Source organism: Eptatretus burgeri, chromosome 5 (genome assembly GCF_056783735.1).
Source record: "Eptatretus burgeri isolate ZD-2024b chromosome 5, Ebu_testis_v1, whole genome shotgun sequence".
NCBI lineage: Eukaryota > Metazoa > Chordata > Myxini > Myxiniformes > Myxinidae > Eptatretus > Eptatretus burgeri.
In genome coordinates this window covers 73,938,975-73,965,016 of record NC_140965.1, presented here as the reverse complement: position 1 = coordinate 73,965,016, position 26,042 = coordinate 73,938,975, and the positions used below count along the sequence as shown (strand labels likewise).

Sequence of the window (26,042 nt, the reverse complement as noted above, 5' to 3'; positions counted from 1 at the left end):
AGGCTGGTGAATCTGCCGCTCGAGTATACGGAGGTTTGAATATCTGCCGGTAAACCGGCCACTTGGGGATATGGAGGTTTGAATAGAGGCTGGTGAACTGGCTGCTTGAGTATACGGAGGTTTGAATATCTGCCGGTAAACCGGCCGCTTGGGTATATGGAGGTTTGAATAGAGGCTGCTAAACCGGCTGCTCGGGTATATGGAGGTTTGAATGGAGGCTGGTAAACTGGCTGCTCGGGTATATGGAGGTTTGAATAGAGGCTGGTGAATCGGCTGCTCGGGTATATGTAGGTTTGAATAGAGGCTGGTGAACCGGCTGCTCGGGTATATGGAGGTTTTGCTCGTTGACAAACAAATGACATTGCTCGTTGAGCAAGGAATTGCCGGAATACTTTGTTATATCTCCATGATCTCTGAAAAAACAAAAACCTGCAAATCAATATGGTTCTTATAAGTTGATAGTACTAATGGTTAATGAGTTATAGCACTTAGTTTGGTCATGATCATAACTTGGAAGTCAATCGGACTTGAAATGGCGTTTTTATCGCAAATTGAAAGTTTTGACACGACCCGCCTGACATTCGACCCCGACCGCTAAGAAGGGTGTTGGTGTGACACCCCAATGAGACATATGGTTGGACGCAGAATTGGAAGATGCACATTTTGGATTTGGGTTGAAGTCGATACGACCATTTTACCGGACGTTATTGTGAAAATAAGAATTTCAGTTTTTCGGTGACCTTGATCTTGACCTTTGACCGAGATTCACCAAAAACGACAAGTGTCTAATGCTTCAGTCACATTTGGCTCGGCAGCCATAGGGTCTAAAAAAATCGACGAACATGAGCAATTATAGGGCGGCCGCAGTATTTCCACGGTCACGCAATGTCGCAGTCACATATGTTTTTATTTTTCGGGGAGCCGCACGGGGTATTTAGAAATTGTGGAGACCGAAAACGTGGGGGTGCTGTATGGTCTTTGATCTGATGTCGCACGGTGACCTTAGGGCGTCCCTGCGGCGGCCATAGAATTTTCAAGGCAGACGCAAGGTAGCCTCAAGGTGCCCGCAAGGCGACCGCAGGGGGGCCCCAAGGCGAACGTGGAAATAGTGCGGCCGCCGTAATTTTTTGGGGGTTGGCAAAATTCATTTTTCATTGATAAGAACCTACGGAAAACGCACCGTACGCCCTATGTACGGTCGACGTGGAACACATCTCCGTCATGGCTACGGCTTGTCGAATTGCTACGGCCAACCTAGAAATGAAAAAAGTTATAACTCCGTGCATTAATTCCACGGAGACCCCTACAGCCTGTAAAAGATAGCCATACGGTGTAGGGCCATCCTGAGGCCACCTCAGAAACTCTGCGGCCGCCGCACGTTTGTCAATTCACGGGGGGTACGGCCGCCGTATCCTCGCCGTAGAGCAAATGTGACTCATGCTTAAGTTGGACCATGGCCGACGTTTGTACACAGTTTGGTCATGATCGCTGAAACGGTGTGGCTGCTACAGGGTAACCAAACACACAAACAAATAGACAGACACACAGAATGACACATACAACCGACCAACATAATTGCCGAAATCCGAAGGATTCCGGCAATTAACAAACAAAGAAACAGCCAGACAGAAAGAGGTGAAAACATAACCTCCTTCACCTTTGGTGGCGGAGGTAATTATCCAATCAATAATGAGCGCGCACTCACCAATTGCACTTGATCCACCCCTTTCAATCCTAATCATCATGTATCTATCCTTACTAAGTGACTAAGTCATCTTAAAATACCTCCCGTAAAGCCACGCAAGTTGTACGGTACATGCCAGCTTTAAGTTGGAAGTTGTAAAGTTCGCTGAGGAAAATGATGGGAATATGTGTTCAGAACTGGAAAAACGTCATGTGCTGTGAGCCAATGCTGATGAAGATTCTGTCGATGGTTTGAAATACTGTACCTCTATATGATAAATATGTTGAAAAGCGATTTACATCCTGAATTTATCCGAAAGCTGTCCCACAAAGTCGTTGAATTAATGAATATTCATGAGCACAAAAGAGCTCATTAATATTCATGACCGTGGAAGTACCGCAGGCAGCAATGCATTGTGTGTCAGGGATGAATTACCAGCTCCATTGTCCTGAGTGACAGTTTTTCTCACTACCTTTATTCATCTAGCTTTATCTTATACTCCAAATCGACTTATCTATGAAAGAAGGAAAGACAAATTGGGAAATTAGCCAATTCGACTTGCACTCCACATCGACTTGTACGCCAACAAGCTCGAATGAGCTAAGATCCTCGTCCTCTGAATGATGACGTCATAAAACGAATATGACGTCATTGTGATGTATCAGGTTTGCGATAAATTATCTGTGCTAATACCCGGCTTGATTCCCGCAAACAAAATTCAAACAGCTTGCCTAGTTGCGGAGATAATGGTATAGGTGATTTCCATTAGCGGCGATATTATGACGTCAACTTTTTTTTCGTGGAAGAATTTCCAAAATCTGAGATGGTTACTGCCTGTGCGTGGGCTTTCTGCATATACATGGCAAGTTTCACGAAGATCCGATGAAAACTCTGGGTTGTGAAACAAAAAATGTCAAAAAATAGGAATGACGTCATAAAAATTGATATGACATCATAGTGATGTATCATATGTGTGGTCATTCATCTCTGCTAATGCGCTGTTCGATTCCCAAAAACAGAATTCAAAAAGCTTGCCTCGTTTCGGAGATAATTTTTTGGGCGATTTCCATTAGCGGAGATATTTTGACGTCATAACTTTTTTTCTAGGAGGAATTTTCAAAATCGGAGATGGTTACTGTCTGTGCAGGGTATTTTTACATATATATGCCAAGTTTCAGGAAGTTTAGATGAAAACTGTAGGCTGTGAAACAAAGAAGTTAACCAGAATTGTTGTGTTACTGGATGCAAATCGGAATGACTAAAATAAAGGAAATATGAGAAATATCCGTGGGCGAGACTGAGAGGTGTTGATTTCCTTCAAGTTTCTGTTAATACAAGCAAGTGGCTGCAGTGCAGATATGTGTCTGAACAATATCAGGACACAACAGAAGAAAAGGAACAGTGGAATGAGAGGGGAAACACCAATAGCATGGTTGAAGGACAAATAAGGGATGGGGGTAGGAATGAGGGGTGGGGGGGGTCCACAGGGTGGACAAGATGGCGACAGACACCAACTCCCAGGAAGGTAAAACAGGAAATTTGGAAGGAGGTGGTTTTGGGGTTTGGAAGTGGGCTAACGGAGGCAGACAAGATCATGGTTTAGGAATGGGGACAATCTGAGAAGGTAATGAAGAGCTGACTGTCTTAAAGACCTGGATGGAAGAATGAAATTGAAGAGAATGTGGAAGTTGGTTCCACAGGCAGGAAAAAGAGGAACAAATAAGTGGAGGTGAGCAGTGATTCGGGGTTTTAGGACTTTCACCAAAAGGGGTTTGATGGTCGACCATGTGTGCCTTGTAGAAACTTGGAGGGGGTGAGGATAAAACATGGAAAGAGCAGAGGGTGCAAGACCAGAAAGGAGGTTGTAGAAGTGAGACCACAGACCTGTCTGCGATTGGAAAGTGACAGGCCTATTGACTCAGCTTCAGCATGGGAGATTCCAATGACCTTGACGGCATTGGTTTACACAGTGTCAAGCTGAGCAAGGTGTGAGGCAGGGCAGCCAGTCCAAAGGGGAGAGCAGTACTCCATTAAGCTGCAAGTGAATAGGAGTTCAGATATGCCAATGAAGGACTTTGAATAACGAAGGATGCCCAGTCAGCAACTGACTTTGGAGGCCAACTTTGAAATGTGGTTTCACAAGAAAGACCGTGGCTGGAAGTGAGACCCTAGGAGTTTGACTAACTGACCCCCACTCCCCCACAAGAAGACTGTTAAGAAACTAGATGGGAGGGTTTTCCAGGAAAAAAGAAAGAAAGAAAGAAAGAAAGAAAGAAAGAAAAAGAAAAAGAAAAAGAAAAAGAAAAAGAAAAAGAAAAAGAAAAAGAAAAGAAAGAAAGAAAAAGAAAGAAAGAAAGAAAGAAAGAAAGAAAGAAAGAGAAAAAGAAAGACAGAAAGAAAGAAAAAGAAAAAGAAAAAGAAAAAGAAAAAGAAAAAGAAAAAGAAAAAGAAAAAGAAAAAGAAAGAGAGAAAGAAAGAAAGACAGACAGACAGACAGACAGACAGACAGACAGACAGACAGACAGACAGACAGACAGAGAGAGAGAGAGAGAGAGAGAGAGAGAGAGAGAGAGAGAGAGAGAGAGAGAGAGAGAGAGAGAGAGAGAGAGAGAGAGAGAGAGAGAGAGAGAGAGAGAGAGAGAGAGAGAGAGAGAGAAAAGGATTTAAAGATTTGTGTGGATTTAAAGACATATTCCAAGTGTTTGAGCAGTTTGTGATTTTGTCAAGGTCTGAAAAGAGGGAAGAGGCTGCTCTCTCTGTCAGAAGGTAGAGAGATGTCATGGCAGAAGGTGGAATCATCAGCAAATAGATAAAGAGGATTTTCCAGAGAGTCAGAGAGATCATTGATGAAGAGCAGGAATAGGATTCGGCCCAGAACATTGCCTTGGGGAACTTTAGCCTCGACAGGAAGAAGAGATGAAAGGATTCCGTTAAGGGTCACATGTTGTGGACAAGAGTCGATGAAGTTAGTGAGCCATATATGGAGTTGGCCTTGGATGCCAGAGGCAAATAGTTTGGAGAGCAAGGCAGGAATCCAAACTGCATCGAAAGCTCGACATGTCCAGAGAGATGGCCCTGATCTCATGTCTGATGCTGTGGGCCTCCATTTATTGTTGTGTGAGTCGAGGAGCATACCTAAGGTAGAGTGACCTGGTCTGAATCCAAACTGATTTTCTGAAATGAGATTGGTGGAGAAAAAGGATTTCATATCAACTGCGATGATGGATTCCATGACTTTGCTGATGTCTGGAAGTAATCTGATAGGTCTGTGGTTAAGAGGATCTGTTTTTGCACCTTTTTTAATGCGATGCAGTGATGTCGGCTGATTTCCAAGCAGGTGGAACATGACCTCAGGCAAATTATAGGGTGAAAACGGCAGTGAGAGGAAGTGCAAGAGCAGCAGAGCAGGTTTTTTATTTGTTTATTATTCCACAAACGATTTAACAAGAACTTTAATGGAAGCAAAAAGTCCAAAGAATCGCAACAACAAGATATAAGCAGAGGAACTTCTCAGCAAAAGCTCGCAAAAGCTTGGGAAACAGTCTAAACAGTGTCAGCCCAGTCCAAGCTCATGATTCCCATAAACTAAACTCCTAGTCAGTCCAGTTAAACATGCATTGGCTAAATAAATAATAATGAGCTTTGGAGGATGTGGTTGATAAAGAAATTGATCAATTAAGTTTTTTGCAAACAATACAAGTATGATGGGCCCAATGGCCTGAACCTTACAGGCAGAAAAATTGACAGAAATAATCTTGATCATTGCAAGATTTCATACATTTTATACAGTTTAAAGAACTAGATCACCAAGAGAGCTGTAAAGAAACATGAGAATTTCCCCAAATGCCCGAAACTACAATTAATTTTAATAAACACCTGAGTTATAGAAAAAAAACATTGGGGTTAAATACTACAAAAATTAAATGGTTTTCACATATATAACACATTAGTTTCACAAATTTCCATTGAAATACTCGGGTATTTCCGGCAATTGTCGCCATTTCCGTCGAGGTTACGCACTGCATCTAACGGACGGCCGTCATTGGCTGTCTTGAGGCAAGTGGGGGGGGGGGGGTGGGGGGAGGGGACAGGGGACACCGGAGACGTGGTAGACGACGCCGGGGACATTTCGAACTCGGTGCAATTGTATACAGCGCATGCGCTGTAATAAAACGCTAATATATGGTATGTTGAGGCTTGTGATTTGCAGGTTGGCAGACGACACCCATCACCCTCCGCAACCTCCCCCCATCCCCAGTGATAAATACATGGCCCCTTCCACGTAAAACAGACAGAATTATGATCCAGTGAATAACGTCTCTTCTGTGACAGTAAATCCAGCTTGTTATTCAATAAAAAATGTACAAAATAAGGGTTTACCTGAAAGGTGCTCAATATCCTGGGATAATCGATTCAAGAAGCCGTTTGATGCTGATCTTAGATTGTGCTCCAGTTTACATTTAACCCAGTCCCGAGGACTTTGCACGTATTTCAGTTGTCGTTTTGAGGTATAAATGAAGATAGGAGTGTGTGTGTGTGTGTGTGTGTGTGTGTGTGTGTGTGTGTGTGTGTGTGTGTGTGTGTGTGTGTGTGTGTGTGTGTGTGTGTGTGTGTGTGAATGTGCATGTTCGGTTTTAGTGTATATATATATATATATATATATATATATATATATATATATATATATATATATATATATATATATATATTGTAAAGGTAGGTCATTGCAAATTTCCCAGGTATGTTACGTCTGAGGTATTGTATTCAAACTCAAAGCACTTCCACCACATTAAAAATCCAGTGCAGCAAGATCAGGGCTGCAATTACAACAAGGGTACTATTGTTGTTGTTATTAATTTATTATTATTTTTGTTATTAATGAGTGCAATCCACATGGGATGCGCTTGCCATTTACCTTGTCCCCTTTTACTCCTTTTGCACCAGGGGGCCCTTTCAATCCATCCCGGCCCTGTAAAACATACGCTGTCCATTCATTTTCTGCAAAGCATGAGACTGACCACAAACAAACGCCTATGCTGACACTATACAATGTGCTTACGCTATACAATGTGCGAGTAAAAATGAATGCAGTACAATACACATTTTGCCAGTTTCTTTATGGATAAACCTTTTGATGTTTTTTTTCCGGGTAAGGATTTAGTTTGAGGATCTCTCAACATGTGAACAGCCAAAGTGCACTGTGCATTATACCTGATGTTGATTTTACATATTTGATTATCCAATAACCCCCAACCACTCCTCCCCCTCCAACCCCCACATCCCCACTTCACATTTCCTCCAAAATGGATTAAAAATACTCATACCAACCTTTGTTGTTTACTTCAATCAAATGTAAATAAACACGAAAGGTAGCCATGTCTATCTAACCAGACACGGTGGTATAATGGTGAGAGCTTCTTTGCTTGATGCTCAGCATTTGAAACGATAGATCATGGACAAACAACCGTAAGTTGGCAACACAGCATGCTTTGATGGGCCAAATGGCTTACACCTACATTGAAACTTCTGATAACGGAACTCCTATTCATTGAAATTTTCATCACTTTCCATGGCAATCTAAGATGTCAATCATCTCAGAGAAAAATCCAACAGGATCAAATCAATAGTTCCAGCCGAAATAGATGGTCAAACACGGCCGTAAGCCATGCACTACTTGCTGCAATCTAATGACAAGGCTGAACATAGTACAACGAGCGATCACATAATGACAGTTGATTATCAAATATGTCGTTCTTTTATAACAATTTTCATTAAATATCTGTTCATGTCCTTTTCCAAAAACATTAAAAAAAAAAGTCCTTAAGGGAAGTTTGCATCCAAGATGGGACATCATAAGTTTTATTTAACAAATGCTGCAATTGGAATAAATTTAAAAGCCTTCAACTTTAAAGGAGAATAGGACTTCATTGGCTTCATACAGTGTTTCTTAACCCGGGTTCCCCAGAACCCTAGGGTTCCGCAAGAGGTCGCTCGGGGTTCCGCGAGAAACTAATAAATAGGCTAATGTATTTTTGAGTAGTTTTTGTTTGATTTAATATTCGTAATTTTACAATACACGTATGGCATATTGTTGGAAACTCCTTGGTTATTATAATAGAGGCTTCAACCTCATATTATTTTCAATTATAACAACCATAGGGAATGTATTTAACGATGTCTATATGGCGCCAGTGTGAAACCGCCCTCACTGGTTAGTGGACGTCTAGTATGCGGCGGATTCGTGTCATGGAATCCATTTTTTTGTGAATTAAAACCTCGGTGTGATAAACGAGCTCATAAAAGAGCAGTATGTTTTTTTTTTCATTGCCAATAAATTTGACACAAAGGGGGTCATTTTTTCCTTAAACCTGTATCCGAAAAAAAATATGTTATATTTCCCACGTGAACTACGATAAAAATATAAAAGAGCGAGATATTAATAATGGTATTTAATAATTTTTATGCAGGGGTTCCCTGAGATATGAAAACTATTTCAAGGGTTCCACAAGGGTAAAAAGGTTGAGAAACGCTGGCTTAATATGTTTAAATTTCTTAAAATTTCAGTGATTTTAACAAAAAACGACGATGCCTCCTCTTGAATAACATTGGGGCAACCTTATCTTATGTTATACTTGCATATTAGGACACAAACTTATTGACCAACCCATGCAGGGGAAGAATGGCATAATATGGACATCTTATGAAGTTCATGGATCTCCTTAACTCAGTCAGGTCAGGTTCAGGTCAGGTCAGGTTCGATCTGTGACCTGCTACAGGTACCATGTAAACCTGTACTAACCTGTTCCATGGTCGGGTTGTCGGCGACTAAACCGCCTCCCCCACCAGGTTTTGTGGTGAGGGGGGTGTTTGGATATGGACACCCAGCAGGATTAAAAACAAAACCTGTCAAAGGGTGGAGGAGCTCCTTGTGAGCCAACGGCCATCCATATCTAGTGCCCAACTGTGTCTGCAGACGTCCTCCTGCAGTTGGGTTACTTCTTATTAGGAGGTTGGTGGCAGGATTTGCACTCCGGCCACCGTAAAACCCTTCATTCCGCAAAACGTAAAAACGCAAAAAAATCTGAAAACCCACTCCGTGGGAGTACCTCCTGTGCAGCTTCCCTTCGCAGGGCAGCTCACCGGATGATGGGATTGGGGCAAAGCCTTCGGGACCCCCAATCTTTGATTGGAGGGAAACCACGGGGTAACATCCTTGGGTCAGATTGCGGGAGAGTGTGTCGGAGTGGTGCTGAGGTGTCGTCCACCAGACGGCGGTCTCCTTGGGTTAACCTGAGGCGGTCCCTTCGGGTGGGTGCCTGGAATGTCCTATCCCTAAGAGAGGATGATCACCTGTCTCTGTTATCATCTGAGCTCAAGCGTTTGGACATCGGGATTGCAGCTCTCTCTGAGGTTCGGAGACCGGATTGCGGCGAGATAATGGTGGGTGGTTACACCTACTATTGGTCTGGTCGCTCTGATGGTTACCATACCCAAGGAGTTGCTGTAGCTGTGTCCAATAAGCTGACCCCAATGATAATTGAGGTAACACCGGTCAACGAGCGTATTATGAGATTAAGGATTCGTCACTCCTTAGGTGTCATTTCCCTGGTCTCTGTTTATGCTCCGACTGAGGCGAGTGATCTCACCGTGAAGGATGCATTCTACGCCACACTCGAGTCTGTGGTTGATCAGTGCCCCAGACGAGATACACTTCTAGTCTTGGGGGATTTCAATGCATCGACTGGAACTGATAGGGATGGTTATGAGGTGTGTGTTGGTCCCCATGGGTCAGGAACTATGAACTAGAATAGCACTAAGTTCCTTGACTTTGCAAGAAGTCATGGACTTAGGGTGGCTGGTTCATGGTTTCAGCACCCACAAGCTCATCGCTGGACTTGGTATTCCAACGCTGGCGGTGTGGCAAAGGAGATTGACCATGTCCTCATTGACGGTCGTTGGAGGATGATCCAGAACTGCAGGGCCTACCGGAGTGCTCAGTTCCTCAATACTGACCACAGGCTTGTTGTAGCAACTCTAAAGCTGCACCTTAAATCCTGGAGAATGGTACCATCCCAGCCAAGGCTGGATGTTGCCAAGCTCAGGGATGAGAGAGTAGCTGAGGAGTTTGCGAACAGGCTGAGTGGACACTTGGGGGGTCTGTCTGGGTGCTTTGGGGGATCCTGAAGAGTTGTGGAGCGCCTTCAAGACCACCGTCCTTGATGTTGCCGGTGGATGTCTTGGAACTCACCGCAGGGCAAAGAAGAATTTTATCTCTCGAGGGACACTGGATACCATTGATCAGAGTCGCAGGGCCAGGCTGAATGGCAGAGCTGAGCTGTTCAGGGAGCTGAGGCGTAAAACTGTACGTGCACTGAGGGTGGACAAGGAGGCCTATGTGCGAGGAATCTGTGAGGGGGTAGAGCATCACCTGTGGACAGGTGATTCTCGTCCTGCTTACAGGGGAATTCGCGCATTACGTTCATCCAAGCCCATCCCTCGGAGCACTGCAGTTTGAGCAGAGAGTGGTAGGCTCTTGACAGAGGAGTCTGAAGTGAAGGCCCGCTGGGCCGGTTACTTTGAGCGGTTGTACCAGGCTGATCCCCCAACTGTCGAGTTGGACGTCAAGGGTGTTACAATCCCTGTTGCTGACCCTCGAATCAACTGTGGTCCACCTACGCTTGTGGAAACACGGGCTGCAGTGAACCAGTTGAAACGGGGCAAAGCTCCAGGGATCTGTGGCATCCATGCCGAACTTCTCAAGGCTGGTGGAAATGCTGCACTCGTGTCGTTGCATGCAGTTTTGTGCTCTGCCTGGAACACAGGCATCATCCCAACTGACTGGAAGAGGGGCCTTGTTGTCCCTCTCTGGAAAGGGAAGGGTGATCGCCAAGACTGCAACAACTACCGAGCGGTGACGCTGCTCTCAGTGCCGGGCAAGGTCTTTGCTCGGATAATTCTTGATAGGTTTCTCCACCATCTGCTTGAGCACCAGCGTCCAGAGCAGTCAGGCTTTACACCAAAGAGGTCAACGATTGACCGTATCCTTGCACTTCGTGTCCTCACCGAACGCAGATGAGAGTTTCGGCAGGGGCTGCTTGCAGCCTATGTTGATCTCTGTAAAGCGTTCGATTCAGTGAATCGGGATGTCCTCTGGAGGATTCTTGGTCTTCGTGGGGTGCCACCAAAACTGATCGATCTGATATCTGAACTCTACTCTGGTTCTGAGAGTGCTGTGAAGTGTGGTGGTACCACCTCTGACTTATTTCCAGTTGTTACTGGAGTTCGTCAGGGATGTGTACTTGCCCCCACACTTTTCAGCACTTGTATTGACTGGATTTTAGGGAGGATGTCGGAGAGATCAAGTTGCGGTGCATCGTTTGGGAATGTCAAGATCTCGGACCTTGATTTTGCAGATGATGCAGTCATCTTTGCGGAGACTTTAGACATCCTTTTGGGGGCCCTCGAGGTGCTGAATGAGGAGTCGGAGCCGCTGGGATTACGGGTTTCTTGGGTCAAAACTAAGATCCAGGCTTTCGGTGACATCTTGGATGCTGCTGTCCTGTCTGTGTCTGTTTGTGGTGAGGATGTTGAGGTCGTGGAGAGATTCACTTACCTTGGCAGTGATATTCATGTCTCTGCTGGCTGCGAGTCAGAGGTCAATAGACGTCTGGGTCGGGCCTGGGGAGTCATGGATTCACTGGATCATGGGGTGTGGTGCTGCCGGTACCTGTGCGGGAGGACGAAAGTCCGAGTCTTCAGGTCCTTGGTACTTCCAGTCTTGCTCTATGGGTGCGAGACTTGGACTCTGACCAAGGATCTGAGATGGAGACTTAATTCCTTTGGTACCAGGTCTCTTCGGAGAATCCTTGGCTATCGCTGGTCGGATTTTGTATCCAACGAGGGGTTGCTGAGAGAGACTCGGATGAGATTTGTTACCTGCATAGTCCGTGAGCGTCAGTTGCGGCTGTATGGACATGTGGCTCGTTTTCCTGACGCTGATCCTGCTTACCAGATTCTCTCAGCGAGGGAGTCTCATGAGTGGAGGAGGCCAGTGGGCCGACCACGTGCCTCATGGTTGCAGCAGGTTGACCATCATCTCAAGGAGATGGGGATGGGCCTGGCATCTGCCTGGGGGATGGCCAGACGGAGGCCCCTGGAGTACCGGCGGAAAGTGGACGCAGCGACGCGCTGTTCTGGCACATGCTCCCATACCTGACCTGACCTTAACTCAGGTTTTAATCAAAGAAAAAAAATGTATATTTCTAGTAGTTTACCAATTCGTGCAACTGCAAGCCATAAGCACAGTTAATGTTACCAGCCTGATGACAAGATGTTGGAATGGCAGCACCTCTTTGTTTCAACAAAGGAAGATTGATTGCAATCAATGGTGAAGTAAAGCAGAGGGTAAGCAACGTACCAAAATACCAGGGCGTCCAATCACTCCATTCCTGCCTTTTAACGAAGGTGGCCCGCGAGGACCAGAGATGCCTCTCCTCCCTTGAACACCTTTTTTGCCTTGAAGACCCTTTGCAAGTATACACATAAAAGAGATAATTTTGCAACCTATACTCATCACAAGAATCGAGGAATAGCAATCAAACAATGATCAGAGCAGGAAGTGAATGCAAAACCCCACATTTTTTTCCAGCAACAACTGAATATTATTACAGTATAAACTTCTTTGATTTCCATAAGAATGGAAATTGAACGTGATTACATCAGTTATGCTTAGGCAAAACAAATAAAACAAATACCACTAACCTTTCAAAATACCTCAAATGGTAGTTGACCCACCATGAAAAAAAGAGAAGTTGACATTTCAGGCTTTTCCCTTCGACAGAACAAAGTTATGCTAAACTTATCTGAAATGACATTTTGTTTTGCAACAAAGAGTTTGACCACATGCCACAACAATAATAATAATAAACATAGGGGCAATACCCCCCCCCCCAAGACCCCCTGAGACTTCAATTTTTTTAAATGACATGAACAATCTTTGGTACGTCATGAGTGATAAAGGTTGTGGTCAAGTTTCAACGAAATTGTGTGTGTGGTTTCAGAGAAGAAAGCAAATGCATATTTTGGTTGGCAACCACACCCCCACCCCCTGTCGACCCCCTTCGACCATGACTTTTTTAATGACATGAAAAATCTTTGGTACGTCACGGGTGATGAAGGTTGTAGTCAAGTTTCATTGGAAGTATGTTTGTAGTTTTCTGAGAAGAAAGCAAATATATATTTTTGGAGGCAACCCGCCCCCCCTCCCAAAAAAATGTATTTGCTTTTTCTCAGAAAACCGCAATTGTTGCTTAGATTAGGTGGCCATTGATTACATGTTGAACCAAACGTCGTGTGACATTTCAAAGTCCATCATGTGGTGCCAGATTACGCAACAGCATAATGTGCATTCCCAGCTTTCAAGCAGAACATGTGAGGTGGTAGGCTTAAAGCATTGAGTGAAATGAGGGACTCAATTGGGATGGATACAACATTTTCAGCATTTGTACCAGTATCAGCACTCAAACAATGCCACTCTTCATCTGGAAACCATGCGGCAAATTGGTTGTTGATCTCAATACTCATTGTATTATGTGGTACCAGAATTGTTTGCTCGGCCATCCAATGTGGATTGCTCCAATTGTTAGCAAGGTTGGGGAATGTCCAATGAATGAAGGCAGCAAGATCCAAGGTCATGCATATCTTAGGTGTCAAATCAACAACATTTCTGAGTTCACCATTATCCAGCTGCAGAGCAATTTGCCATATTTGTCCCCATGCCATACTTGTGTAGATCATAAATTACATGGTTTTAACTCACACTTACGTTGGTTTAAAAGACATACCTTTTATTCTCGAGTGTTTTCAGAGTTACCAGACTGATAAAGACCCCACAATACATCGCTAAACTACCGAATCGGGAGATTTCAAAATCGCCGAAAGAATTACAGTACCTTGCGTCATCCATAAAAACACAATGTACTGTATTGTGGAGTGGCTGGGAGGCATTACAAGAGTGTTACCTCCAAAGTGAAATTAGATGTTATTCGTCGAATGGATGCTGGTGAATGTGCAGTTGATGTCACCCGATTATTTAGTTTGTCTCCGGCTAAGGTGAGTACCATGTATAACAGGGACAAATGTGTCCAAGAGCAGCGTCCTAAAGGTTTTGTCGGCTAAAAAAAACAACAAAAAAAACTTCCGATATTTCGTCACGTGCCTTGATTAAGCCAATAGCGAGACCCGTCATAATGTATTTACGTAATTATGATAAATAGTGTATTTACGAAATAAATAGTGCATTTACGAAATTACAATACGATAAATGGAATAATCTTTAAATAGTAAGGTGAACTTTTCGAAACTTTAAAGCAAATGTCCGAATATATTTAAAAGTTCATGATAGACGCTCTCAAAAGGCACCGTCAATGCGAGGATGTGTACATGTGCTTAGTATTTAAGGAGATCCGGATTTTGTTTATACAAGAGCCGAGTCCAAGAGGTTAAGGTTTTGTCTTCACAAGAAGAAGAAGAAGAACAAGAAGAAGAAGAACAAGAAGAAGAACAAGAACAAGAAGAAGAAGAACAAGAACAAGAACAAGAAGAAGAAGAAGAAGAAGAAGAAGAAGAAGACTAAGAGATGAGGCACCACCAAGTTTGACCGCTTCCGAAAGAGTTTTATTTTAATTTAAATGTTTGCTAAGTCATTGTTTTTATTTATTTATATGCATGTGTATTTGAATATACCTGTCATTAACGAAAAAAAAGGGTAACGTCATCGGTAAAAAGCGAAAAAATAATAATAAGTAAAGGTCTACCATCGAACCAACATGGTGGGGAGTGTGATTTTTCTCATTACAATTGTGGGTGTTGTCAGGCTAACTGAACAGCCAATGGGTTTTGACTGGAAAGCTTCAGATGCACACACATAGACAGACAGCTTCATTGCACGTTTTAATATATAGGATAATTGCAAAGTGTGATATTTTCTGAAATAAATTGTATAATTGTTCATTTTAATCAATCCAGCACATGTTGCTTTTCAAAATAAGGCTATTCAACATGGCATAAATGATGCGTGATCAGCTGATGACCACTGCTGTCATCGACGTCTGGCTTTCAATACCAGAACTGATAGACAATAGCTTCTGAAGCTTGTTTTAAATACCTCCATATGACAACAAATGTTGGGAAAAAACTGTTTAAATTTTTAATTTATCTGAAAGGTCATCCTACAATGTAGTTCAAATAATATGGCCAAAACGGCGCATTAATATTCAAGACCCTGGAAGTACCTTCGGCAGCGATGTGTTGTGACAGTGTCAGGGAGGAATTAACACCTCTTTTGTTCTGACTCACTGACGCTTGTCTCACTATCGTAGTTGATCTAACCTTGTCTTATTCTCCAAATCAACTTATCTATGAATGAAGGAAAGAAAAATGGGGGAATTAGCCAATTCGACTTATCGTTAACATTGGCGTAATAATAAACCACAACAAGCCCTTCCGACCTGATAAATGCAACACGGCATTAAACTCCAAGTGCGTATGCACACAACTTTGCCTCCATTCTAGATGTGTGCATGTGCACCACTTCACCTACATATACTGGGTGGCCATTGTTGCTCACATTTCGCACAGCTTCAGCTGTTTTGAGATGCGATCTGTGTCTTGCCGTTCATAGACCTCATCCGGAATGGAAGCGAAGTGGTTTGCATGCACCCATGGCGTTTAATGCTGTGTTACATTTATTCGGATGGATGGGCTTGTTTTGGTTTATTATTACGCACCACCGCAATCCCACCTCCTGGTGATGTGCAGTGAGGCAGAGACAATGTTGTTCTTGTGGCAGATGGCCATTGTTGCTCATATTCTGTGCAGCGCCAGCTGTAATGGGACGAGATCTGTGCTTTGCTGCTCCATCAAGCTCGGAGGTTGAATACACAGATAGATCACGTTCAGACTTGAGCATGGACCATGTGATCGCATAGGTGAGATTTCTCTTGTAACAGGACATTTGCCAGAAGTAACTCGTCTTGTAAAACAGGTACTAAGGAGGCAGTGAGTGTAAACTTTGAAGTATAGAGAGTAAGATTGTATTGTGTAAAACCTCCTGTTTCAGACGAGGCAAGGCGGTGGGCTTGGGCATAAATGCACAAAGAAAGTGCTTTTTGCTTGAAAGGAAACATACCATGAACTGTTTGGCCTGTGGAATGCAAGCCATGGTGGTAAAATGGGCTGTGGAGCCTTGGAGAAGGGTGGAACACTGGATCATGAGGTACCACCCACCAGAAGCGGCAACCAATGATGGCCTGCCGTGCACTTAGGGAGGGCCAGAGGAACTGTCGTGCAGAAGGGCAGGGCATCTGTAGAAAACTATGGAGTAGGTTGGAGTTCTGACCTTACCTGAAGAAAAAGAGATCCTTCTTTCTGCTTGGCCACCATTCCCTTGTGTCCTGGCCTCCTCTCTCCTGGTTAGTTGGTGTTTTTACAGTTAATTGGAGTTTTGACGTCTCCTGGTTAGTTGGAGTTTTGACCTTGGACCTGGAGGAGAAAAGATCCTTCCTCTGCTTGGCCACCATTCCTTCATCTCCTGGTGTTATCTCGATTGCTCCCAGTCGGAATTATTCGCACCCTGAGATGCAATTTGCCTTGTGCCATGCCAGCCTTGTGCCACATCAGCCTGCAGCCATAACCAGCTCATACCTGCACAAGTCCCCACCAGCCCTTGTTCCGTGTATGAATCTGGTATTTGTTGGCACCATTATCTGGTTATATTTAGTTTCCATTGTATATAAAATTGCGTGTTCCTCCTTCCATTTTTCTTCTGCCCTTTGACTACCAAATCTGTCCGATTTATTGAGCATTTTTTTCTATCCCTTTCCACAAATACTTTGTAAATTAATCCCTTTTCATATTATAGGAAGCGCTGTTGATGCGAGACTGGTGTGCCTGCATTTTCTGCGATTTGTACATTTCCTTGTTGCACTGGCAGTCTTTTTCTTTGACTTGAATAAACTGGCCACTTCCTTCCTTATTTGGATCGTTGTTGGCAAATATGGCGATCATTTTTTCAACATACGGATGAAGGCTTCGACATATGCATTTTAGCTCTTATACGCACCTCGACAATGTATACAATATTTTTTTTTTTAAAAAGGCTTCCGACATTGTTTTGCTTGTCAACTGTTTTGGACACGGTGTCGGAAGTTCAGCTTCTTGCTCAAGCTCAAGTGCCTGTTGTTGTTCAAGTTGGATCAAGTCCTCGTTCATCAGATCTTTAATTAATAATTAAATTATCTTCCCGGTCTTGGCAGCAATACAATGCTATGGAGATGTAGAGGGCTGTAGCTCTGCTAAGCTCATGCCTAATAGGTGGAGCTTCTGCAACTGTTCAGCTAGAAGAGCCTTTTTTAAAATTCAAATTATTCTTGACTGCTCCCAGAAGAGTTTTGTGCACCACAGACATGTTAACGTCTGACAGGCATTTAATGTTGGTCAGGATGCATGAGAGGTAAATTATTATTTAGTTATCTTGCAATGATGTTCACGGAAGTTCTGTAAAACCAATAAGCAATGATCAGGATCAGATATCTGGAAATCTTTCTCATACCAGCCCTCTGTGTCTGTCTCCTTCCCCTCTTTTCCATGTGTGATTATTTCTTAATCATTGTCCTTTCTCACCTCTCCTGCAGCTTCCACGGGACCATGGCAAATCCACCTGTGTGACTCCCGCACATGTTCTGATGATATGGCGACAACACATGAGTGACTTTTTCACCGTGGCGGAAAGCCACAAAGGGAAGACCACACACCTTTACCCCATCCATTCTGTCCATTATTTTGTCTGTCTTGTGTTTCTGATCGAGATTGCATGGAATAAGTTTAGGTAAGGCTTGGGGGAGGTACCATCATTTTCAAGTTAAGTGTGTGTGCCAATCAGGTTTTTCTATCTCTGTATCATTTTAATTCATTGCTGTCTTCCTGTGTCCCAATTCATTTTTTTTTTAATTAAACCTGTTCCTTTTGAAGTATATTTTTGTATTTTGAGCTGAAGAATCACCCTCCAGCATAACAAAATCCCAATTGAAACTGTACAAGCACGCTGAAACCACTACATGGCAAAATTAATTGAACATTATCATACCGTCATGGAGTTGCTGCGTGTGCAGAACTCCGGTAGTTTTGAGTCACCCATTCGGAAGACTCAGTCCGTTACGACACACACACACACACACACACACACACACACACACACACACACACACACACACACACACACACACACACACACACACACACACACACACACACACTGCTTGCATTCTACAAACAGATAAACAAACCAATGTCACCCGCAGGGTGACCCGTATCTTGCCAAAAGGTGACCACATGTGACTTCTTTAAGGTCACACTGAGGTGAACAGAGCTGCTATCCACCAGGAGCGACTCCTTGAGGAATATCTGCCTACGAGAGATTCCGATGAGAATCGTTCTACAGAGTAACCATGAAAAAAAATCCGTTTTTTCGTCATGACGTCATCAAATGACATCATAGCTTTAAACTTTTGACAGATCTGGAAAGCACTTATCAAGTGCTTGCATATGAGGTATGACTCGATATGGTATCTAAGATTTCAAAATTTGACCTTGGGGTCAAAAAAAAAAAAAAAAAACTTTCCACCTCCAGCGCTAACCATGAAGGTCAAGGCCGATCACCACCAAAAATTAATCAGCTGAGCGCCAGACCATGAACTATATTCCCATGAAGTTTGAAGACGATCCGATCAAAATTACTCAAGAAATAAGGGTTTCGTCGACTCCCCTGATTTGAGACAAAATGACCTTGACCTTTGACCTTGACCTTGAAAATTTTATGCGCTGAAAGGAACCTCTATAGGCCTCTGATATGCGAAGTTACAAAAATTTCCAATGATAACTGTGCTCTGCAGAGTGATCGATACGTGATTACAGACAAAAATAAATAAATAAATAAATAAATAAAAAACATACAAGCTGACTAACATATCTTGCAAAAACTTCGTTTTGGCAAGATAATAAATAAATAAAATGAAGAATGAGTAAGCAGTTAATGTGATTTGATGTTTCATCCTCTTTTCAGAGTGTTGGTGCTGCTAAAGGAGTTTCTTAGTAACGGTTATACTGGGTGGTTTGTCATTGCTTTCCCAGCATTGTTTGTCCATGTTGTATCCTTTTAAATGCTGAGCATCAAGCAAGGAAGCAGCACGTACCATTCATAAAGTCTTTGGTATGACTCAGCCATGGTTTGAACCACTGACCTCCCAGACTCAGGGGGAGGGGTGGGATGCTCCAATCATTACCCCTACCGAGTCTGGTTGAGTGAATAGTACGAGCTCTTTATTTATGCGCAGTCCGAACCCCTCTCCCAGCCGAGGAAGCGAGGCTCCACTTGCCGACTTTTTTCCCGGATAATTTAATTTATGGACATTTACAGACGGTTTTGTGATTTTTTTTTCCTGAAATTGTGGCTTTGAGTTGCATCGGTATGTCAAATTTCAACTTCCTCGCTGACCTATAAAGTACAAAACAATTACATCGGTGAGCCAGTGATTGAGTGCAGGTTAGAAATAGCTATTTCTTATATATGATGAACCAAAACACAAACCTGCAAATTATAGTTCAGGAGAAAAAAAAAAAAACTACATTGTTCAATGTGGACAATAATGAAACCCATGTTCAGCAGACAATGTTCAGCCTGATGATTTGTGTGCTGAACATTGGTCAGGGTTTTCTCAGTGAAAAAGTGAGTTTAATATTTTTCCACACCGAGTTTCGCTTGCCAAAACATTATTTCCTTCATTGCAATCATGTTAACCCTTCAGAGAAAAAGAAGAAAAACGTGTGTAATAACAAAGTATGATTGGGAAGCATACCAGTGGCCCTGGCATTCCCTTTGGTCCTTGCACTCCTGGCTGGCCCTGCAAAGAGACCAACAAAAAAAAATCTTTAAAATGTTGCTCCAAGATAAAGCACAAAAATAATAATGGATAATTCAAGGAAAGTTGATTAAAAAAAACACATCAGAATCTTATATGTTACAATTCAGTCCAGTATTTGATTGTAAGTGTGGTCTGCACAACATCATGTAAATGGGTATTTTATCACAGACAGGGTTTATTTGTATTTAAACGGTTAACAAAAGTACTTGATTTTATGAATGCGTAACTGCACTGATTTTTGCCGACACTTCACTTTGCCGAAACAACGAGAGGACAAAGGACGGGGGAATGAAGGGAGGGGAGAGGATGACGTGAGGATGTGGGAGAGGACAAAAAATATGGTCCAGATGAGATTGAAATATAGAGGAGTCAAGAAAGGGTTAAATGATCTGCAATTTTTGAGGAGATTACATTCAAATTGCCCTTCATTTTGATAGGAAAAACTGATCCATGCTACTGTTGATGCCGTTATATCAATTCCTGGTTGTAGTTGCTCTTGTTGAAATTACCTGCTTATCGGTGTGCTGTACAATCACCACGACCTTATGTTCAGTGTTGTAGTGGTAAAAAAAATTATGTCGGTAAACTATGCTAATGTCAGTTGAGACTGGGAAGCAGCCAAACCTGAAGGCAAAGCTGTCAAGGTGTGTCCGTGGGCCGCATGGCCAAAGGTGCTCAGAGCATGGGGAGGGAATATCTATCTATCTATCTATCTATCTCTCTCTCTCTCTCAGTTGTGAGAGATCTTGGGGCTACTGCTGCAGAATTGTTCGGCTCTCGGGCCTTGCTGTGGGATGGTTCGTGCAGAACTGGCCATGATTATTCAACAACAACAACAACAACAACATTATGGAACACTGCACAGTCTTGACTTTACGTAGGTAATAGCACAACATATAAGATGTCATCCAAGACCGAACATACTCTTTATGATTCCATTTCTGCAATGGTGGACCATTTAGATTGAAGAACATGAGGGATGATACATTCTCGAGTGTTACACTGCTCCACAAGGGATTTATGATGATGTTCTCTTCCAACACGTCATACATTAGACCAAAGTCACAAAGGAACTCTCTCAATCCAAGCCAAATCATTAGCCCCTAGCACTTTGACCTTTCCTTAGCATCCCAAGTTGCATCCTTTGCTGCAGTAGAGAAGTGGTTGTAGCATGCTCTGGAAGAGTTCCAAACTGCTTAAACATTACGAAAACTACGAGGAGCCCAGTGAACATCAAGCACCCTTCTAATATTTTGGAGATGGACTTCCAACTCTAGTGCCTTTTCTGATAATTCACAATTATTGTTTGGTGACTGGCTGCAAAGTAGAGACTGTCCAGAAATAATTTTAAATGGTTGACACCATTCACTTTTTATTCTTCTTCTTCTTGCGTATGGGCAGCTTGGCTGCCAGGTAGCTATCATTTTATTGGGGTGCGACTATGCAGCTGATGCTGTGCCCCTATACCAGTGTACTAATACTCATTTCGCCGACCTTGGATGGGCGACAGGCTGAGTCAACCCCATCTGGTGTTAATTCAGTGGCCAACGGGGCTCAAACTCAGGAAACAAAGATCCCAAGCCAGGCACCCTAACCACCAAGCCAACACCATGAGGCTTACCATTCACTTATTTAAGGTATCTCTTACTGCCAGAAGCCTGCGGTTGAGGCAGTGCCAAACAATAATGTTCGAGTACATCTGCTGAAGCTAGCAAGGGCTGCAGCTCCAGATACGTTTCCCAACATTACACTTGCACCATCATGTGAAGGCAAGGAAGTTATCTTGTCTGAAGTCTTCCCCCAATCCCCATTTGAGCAGACAGCTCAGCAAACTGATTGTGATGATTTCTGCTGATTGGTACTCTAGCTCATTGGAACACCATGAGCTCACATCAACACCACACTGAGGAAACATCTCATTGGAAATGGCCTCTTCAGTGACAATCAGTTGGGCTTCCGTCCAGGTCACTCAGCCTCCGATTTACTCACATATAATTGAGTCATGAGTGGATGTCTTGTCTCAACAGACGTCAGGATGGTACAATTGTATCACTTGACATCAAAGTTGCTTTTGATGGAGTATGGCACAAGCGATTGCTGGTCAAGTTGGTTGCTAATGGAGTTGGATGGCAGCTGTTACAGTGGTTATGCAGCTACTTGAAGGACAGACGTATTCAGGTAGTGGTTAATGGCCAAACATCAAAACCAACTCCAATTAATGTATCAGTACCTCAAGGATCAATTATTGGGCCCACCTTGTTTCTAGTCTACATTAACAATCTGTGTGACAGCCTGCATAACCCCACCTGCCTCTATGCTGATGACGGTACCATCTACTGCCTGCCGGATGACGTGAATGCCACCATTTATCTGAGAGAAGACCTCCAGACGATCTACGAGTGGGGACAGAAATGGAATGTCCTGTTTGCTCCTGAGAAATGCAAGGTTATGTCTCTCAGTAGACGACTACCAAGTGAGCATCCTCCAGAGTTCTTCATGGGTGGCAAGCCGTTGCAGCATGTACACGAGCTTGACATATTTGGAGTCAAGTTCTCCCGGAGATTGAGTTTCCAATTTCACATGAACTCTATTGCTGTTAGAGCTGGAAAAAGAGTGAGTGCCTTTCACAGTTTTGCTCCACACTTGGATTTGCTTGGCTGAGCCCAAGTGTACAAAGCCCATGTCCAGAGCACAATGGAATATTGAGAGCTGCAACCGCCACTGGATAGGCTGCATCCACCAAAGACTCACACTCACGCACATGCGGTTCGCACCAGGGTTCGCCAGCATCAGCATAATATGTAGCAGCAGTTTGACAGAGATCGCAGGGAGAAGCTGCCAGGCATATGTGCCTTGGACTGGGCCAGGGCGAAGTAGCCCCACCATCATGACAGCTTGAGTCCTTCTGGTCCTCCCCGCGGCGAGTCAGTCAACATCTGGGGTGAGCCATTTTCCAGCTCCAGGATGAGTCGTGGTGGCAGGATAGCTGGCTGTGCAAAGTGCCATCTCCAGACCCTCAGCCAGTATCCTTTAGCCACCATGGAACAACGTTCTGGCCCTCCAGTTCAAAAGCTGTGACCGATGGGAGAGGCCCTCAACCTGTTGTGCTTGTATCACGAACCACACGGGTTCGACAGCGTCTGTGGGACTTTGTAACCTCCTTCCACACCTGAACTTTGTGTGGGAAAAGGGAGGAAAATGTTTTGTTTGGTTGTCATGTGCTTTTATTTTTATTGATGTATCAGTGTGGATAGTTTGCATTGCTGTAAGTGAGTGGGCATGGGTGCTTGAGGATAGCACGAAGTGAGACGTTATGCTGGATAAGCATGTGCAAGCAACGGACAAAACGTCCTCTTGAGCCCACTTAACTGAAGTTGTTGGAGTCAGTTTTTACACCATAACAATTCCTCTTCCTCTCCTTTCTGTGTTTCATTCAGCTTGGGTGGAGCTTGTTCACCCTCGTGTGTCCTCCTCCTCCCCTTGATCTGACTCATTCTCACCTCCACTCCACTGTTGATGTTTCCCCTTTTCCATTTTGTCCCCTTCCATTCTGCTGTCACTCTTCCAGGAGCCTCAATCATGTATCAAAGAAGAAGAAAAAAAAGAAAGTCAACAAGTACATTGTAATGCAGAGTAATAAATTACCCCAACAACAAATTGTTTATGTGATTGGGTTATCTGGCCTTCTTAATTGGTTGCAGCTCAGTGTGACATCATTAATGTTTCTCAGCTGATAAATGTGTTTTTTTTTTGTATACATTGCAGAGGCACGTGTGAGAGAGAACACAAAACGCACAGCAAGGGGGGCATGAGACAAGAGGGGCGGGAGAGGGAAGGACAAAACAGTGGGGAACAGACACATTAGGAGATCTGTGGAAGGGAGAGGGATGGGGCAGGGAGCACATGATATACAAGGTGGACAGTACAGGGACTTTCAGGAAGGAAAGCAGGGAATTTGAAGGAGGTGGGTTTGGGGTGGATTAATGGGGGTAGAAAAGATCGAGGTATTGGATGGGGGAAGATAAGAGGTGGTGGTGAACAACTGTTTTGAAGGCCTGGAGGAAAGAATGGGATTGAACAGAGTGTGGGAGTTTATTGCAAAGGTGGGGAAAAAGAGGAATGCAAGAGTGAAGGTGCGCAGTGATTCGTAATTTTGGTAGTTTTACCAGAAGGGGGTTGTTGGCGTGCCTTGAGCACCCTGCAGAAATACGGTGGGGACATATCACAGACAGAGCGGGGGGGAGGCGAGACCAGACAGGAGACGGTAGAAGACAGAAAGACCACCAACCTGCCTGTGGTGAGAGAGTGAGAGGCCCAAAGACTCAACCTCACCGCGGGAAATACCAATGATCCTAAATGCCTTGGTTTCCACAACATTAAGCCGAGAAAGGTGAGAGGCAGGAGCACCAGCCCAGATGGGAGAGCAGTACTCCATCAGGCTGCGGACGAAGCTTTATATGTGGTCAGGAGCTCAGGTGGGCTGAGGAAGGACTTTGCATGACGGAGGATTCCCAGTCGGCGACTGGCTTTGGAGGACAGGTTTTCTTATTTTATTTCCTTTGACTAAGGGTTTGATTATTTTTCCCATCCATCTGTGCTTCCTATTGCGTGACCCAATAAATGGTCGACACCCAACACCTGTGTTGTTGAGTCCTTCATGACATCTCACTTGGTTCAGTCACATTTTTTTTGGACATTTTTCCATGAACTATTTAGCATGCTGGAGCAATATCGCGGTGGATTGGGTAAAGCCAAATTGAATTTCCCTCATTGGTGTGGGTTTGATACCTGTGGCTGCTCAGAGGAAATTTCTGCACCTTGCGATGGAGTGGCAACCTGTCTAAGATTAGTCCTCAGCTACAATCATTCACAACTTGTCAAGAGCACCATATTGTTCTGATATAGAGCAGACATGAATCCACTACTTTTATCACACAAAGCTGGCTTGGCCAAACAAAGAAATAAAGCAAAAAAATTGCCATTTCACAACATCTCCATTGACAATTGTTGAGTACATTTTTAAAAAGCATCACAAGTAAGAAAAACCACAAAGAATGCTGCTAAACTTTTTATAACAGAATAGTTAATAATTCTAAATCACGAGCCTACCATCTATGGAAGCAATAAGAAAAGGTGGAATCGATTGAAAAAAAAAATGCGTGTCACATTGTAGGTTTTACCCGTGGACTTGGCATTCCTTTTCGTCCCCGTTTCCCAGGTTGACCCTGGAAAGAGAATGACCCTGAGAGTAATTCACACTTTACATTTCACAGTATTGCATCAGACAAGTCATGGAATGTTAAACATAAACAAGCTATTGAGGAATCCCAACTAACACCTGACATTGGTGAATATTGCTTTGGGTCAAGAAAAATTATATCAATTATCCACGGTTATTACCTCTGCCACTGAAAGTGGTCAGAGGTTATGTTTTCAACCCTGTCTGTTTGTCTGTTTGTATTGGGTAGTCGATCTCGTCAGAAAAAAAAATCTCAAATTTTTTTTTGTCTTCCCTTATTATCAGTATTTCCGTCAATATGTTTGTCTGTCTGTCCCTCTGTTCGGTCCAGTGCTCCGTTAATACAATGGCGATTTCGATGAAACTTGGTTGGTAGGTTCATACCATGACCTAGTTGTGTGCAAATGAGAACCGTTGCTATGGACACTACCGTTGCCTAGCAACGGGACTGAAATTTTTGAAAAATCATTAAAAAAAATTATTTTTTCGAAAATCAAAAATCGGGCCACGAGCGGCTGTGGACAGTACATTCAGCCATAATGTCAAAAATTTCCAGCCGGATCCTATGAAAACTGTCGGAGAAGATAGACTTCGAATGAACCCTGGTCGAAAACAATAAAAAAAACGAAGTTCGTTATATCTCAGAGACTATGAGTCAGATATACATGAAACTGGTATGGTAGGTTCACGGTATGTCCTAGTTATGTGTGAGAAAGAACCGTTGCTATGGACCCCTCCTTTGCCTAGCCACAGCCGACTACCTATGTCCGCCTACCGGCTTGTCTGTCTGTCTGTCTGTCTGTCTGTCTGTGAGCAGGATATCTCAAAAGGTTATGGACAGATTCGGACAAAATTTGGTGAACAGGTTGGGTGTTTAATGAGGATGGATCGATTCGATTTTGGTGAAGATTTGGATACGAGTCTTTTTTTATATCATTTTTAAGTGATTCTTCACCATTCAGAGATAGGGTCAAAAACGATGTGGATGGATTTGGACAAAACTTTGGGGACAGGTTGGGTGCATGCCAAGAACAAATTGATTTGATCTTCGTGAAGATCTGGATAAGAGTTTATTTTTATTTGTACGTTTGTCTAAATAGGTACACCATATCCCTACATGTCGTAAGAGGCGACTAAAGGG

The 26,042-nt window shown here is 43.4% G+C and overlaps 1 protein-coding gene across 15 annotated transcripts in view; it reads right to left on the bottom strand.

Moving 5' to 3' along the window:
* The window catches only part of LOC147026699 (uncharacterized), a 506,204-nt gene that overhangs the window by 143,952 nt on the left and 336,210 nt on the right, over nucleotides 1-26,042 (bottom strand). For all 15 annotated transcript variants that reach the window (XR_015058478.1, XR_015058480.1, XR_015058479.1 and 12 more), the window contains 4 exons: nucleotides 24,843-24,887; nucleotides 19,597-19,641; nucleotides 12,102-12,209; nucleotides 6,600-6,653 (listed from right to left, as the gene is read on the bottom strand). Coding sequence is in view for 12 of the 15 variants with exons in the window: in XM_085882416.1 (XP_085738542.1) it covers nucleotides 6,600-6,653; nucleotides 12,102-12,209; nucleotides 19,597-19,641; nucleotides 24,843-24,887 (252 nt within the window). In the remaining 3 variants the exon portion in view is untranslated. The remainder of the gene's footprint in view (nucleotides 1-6,599; nucleotides 6,654-12,101; nucleotides 12,210-19,596; nucleotides 19,642-24,842; nucleotides 24,888-26,042) is intronic.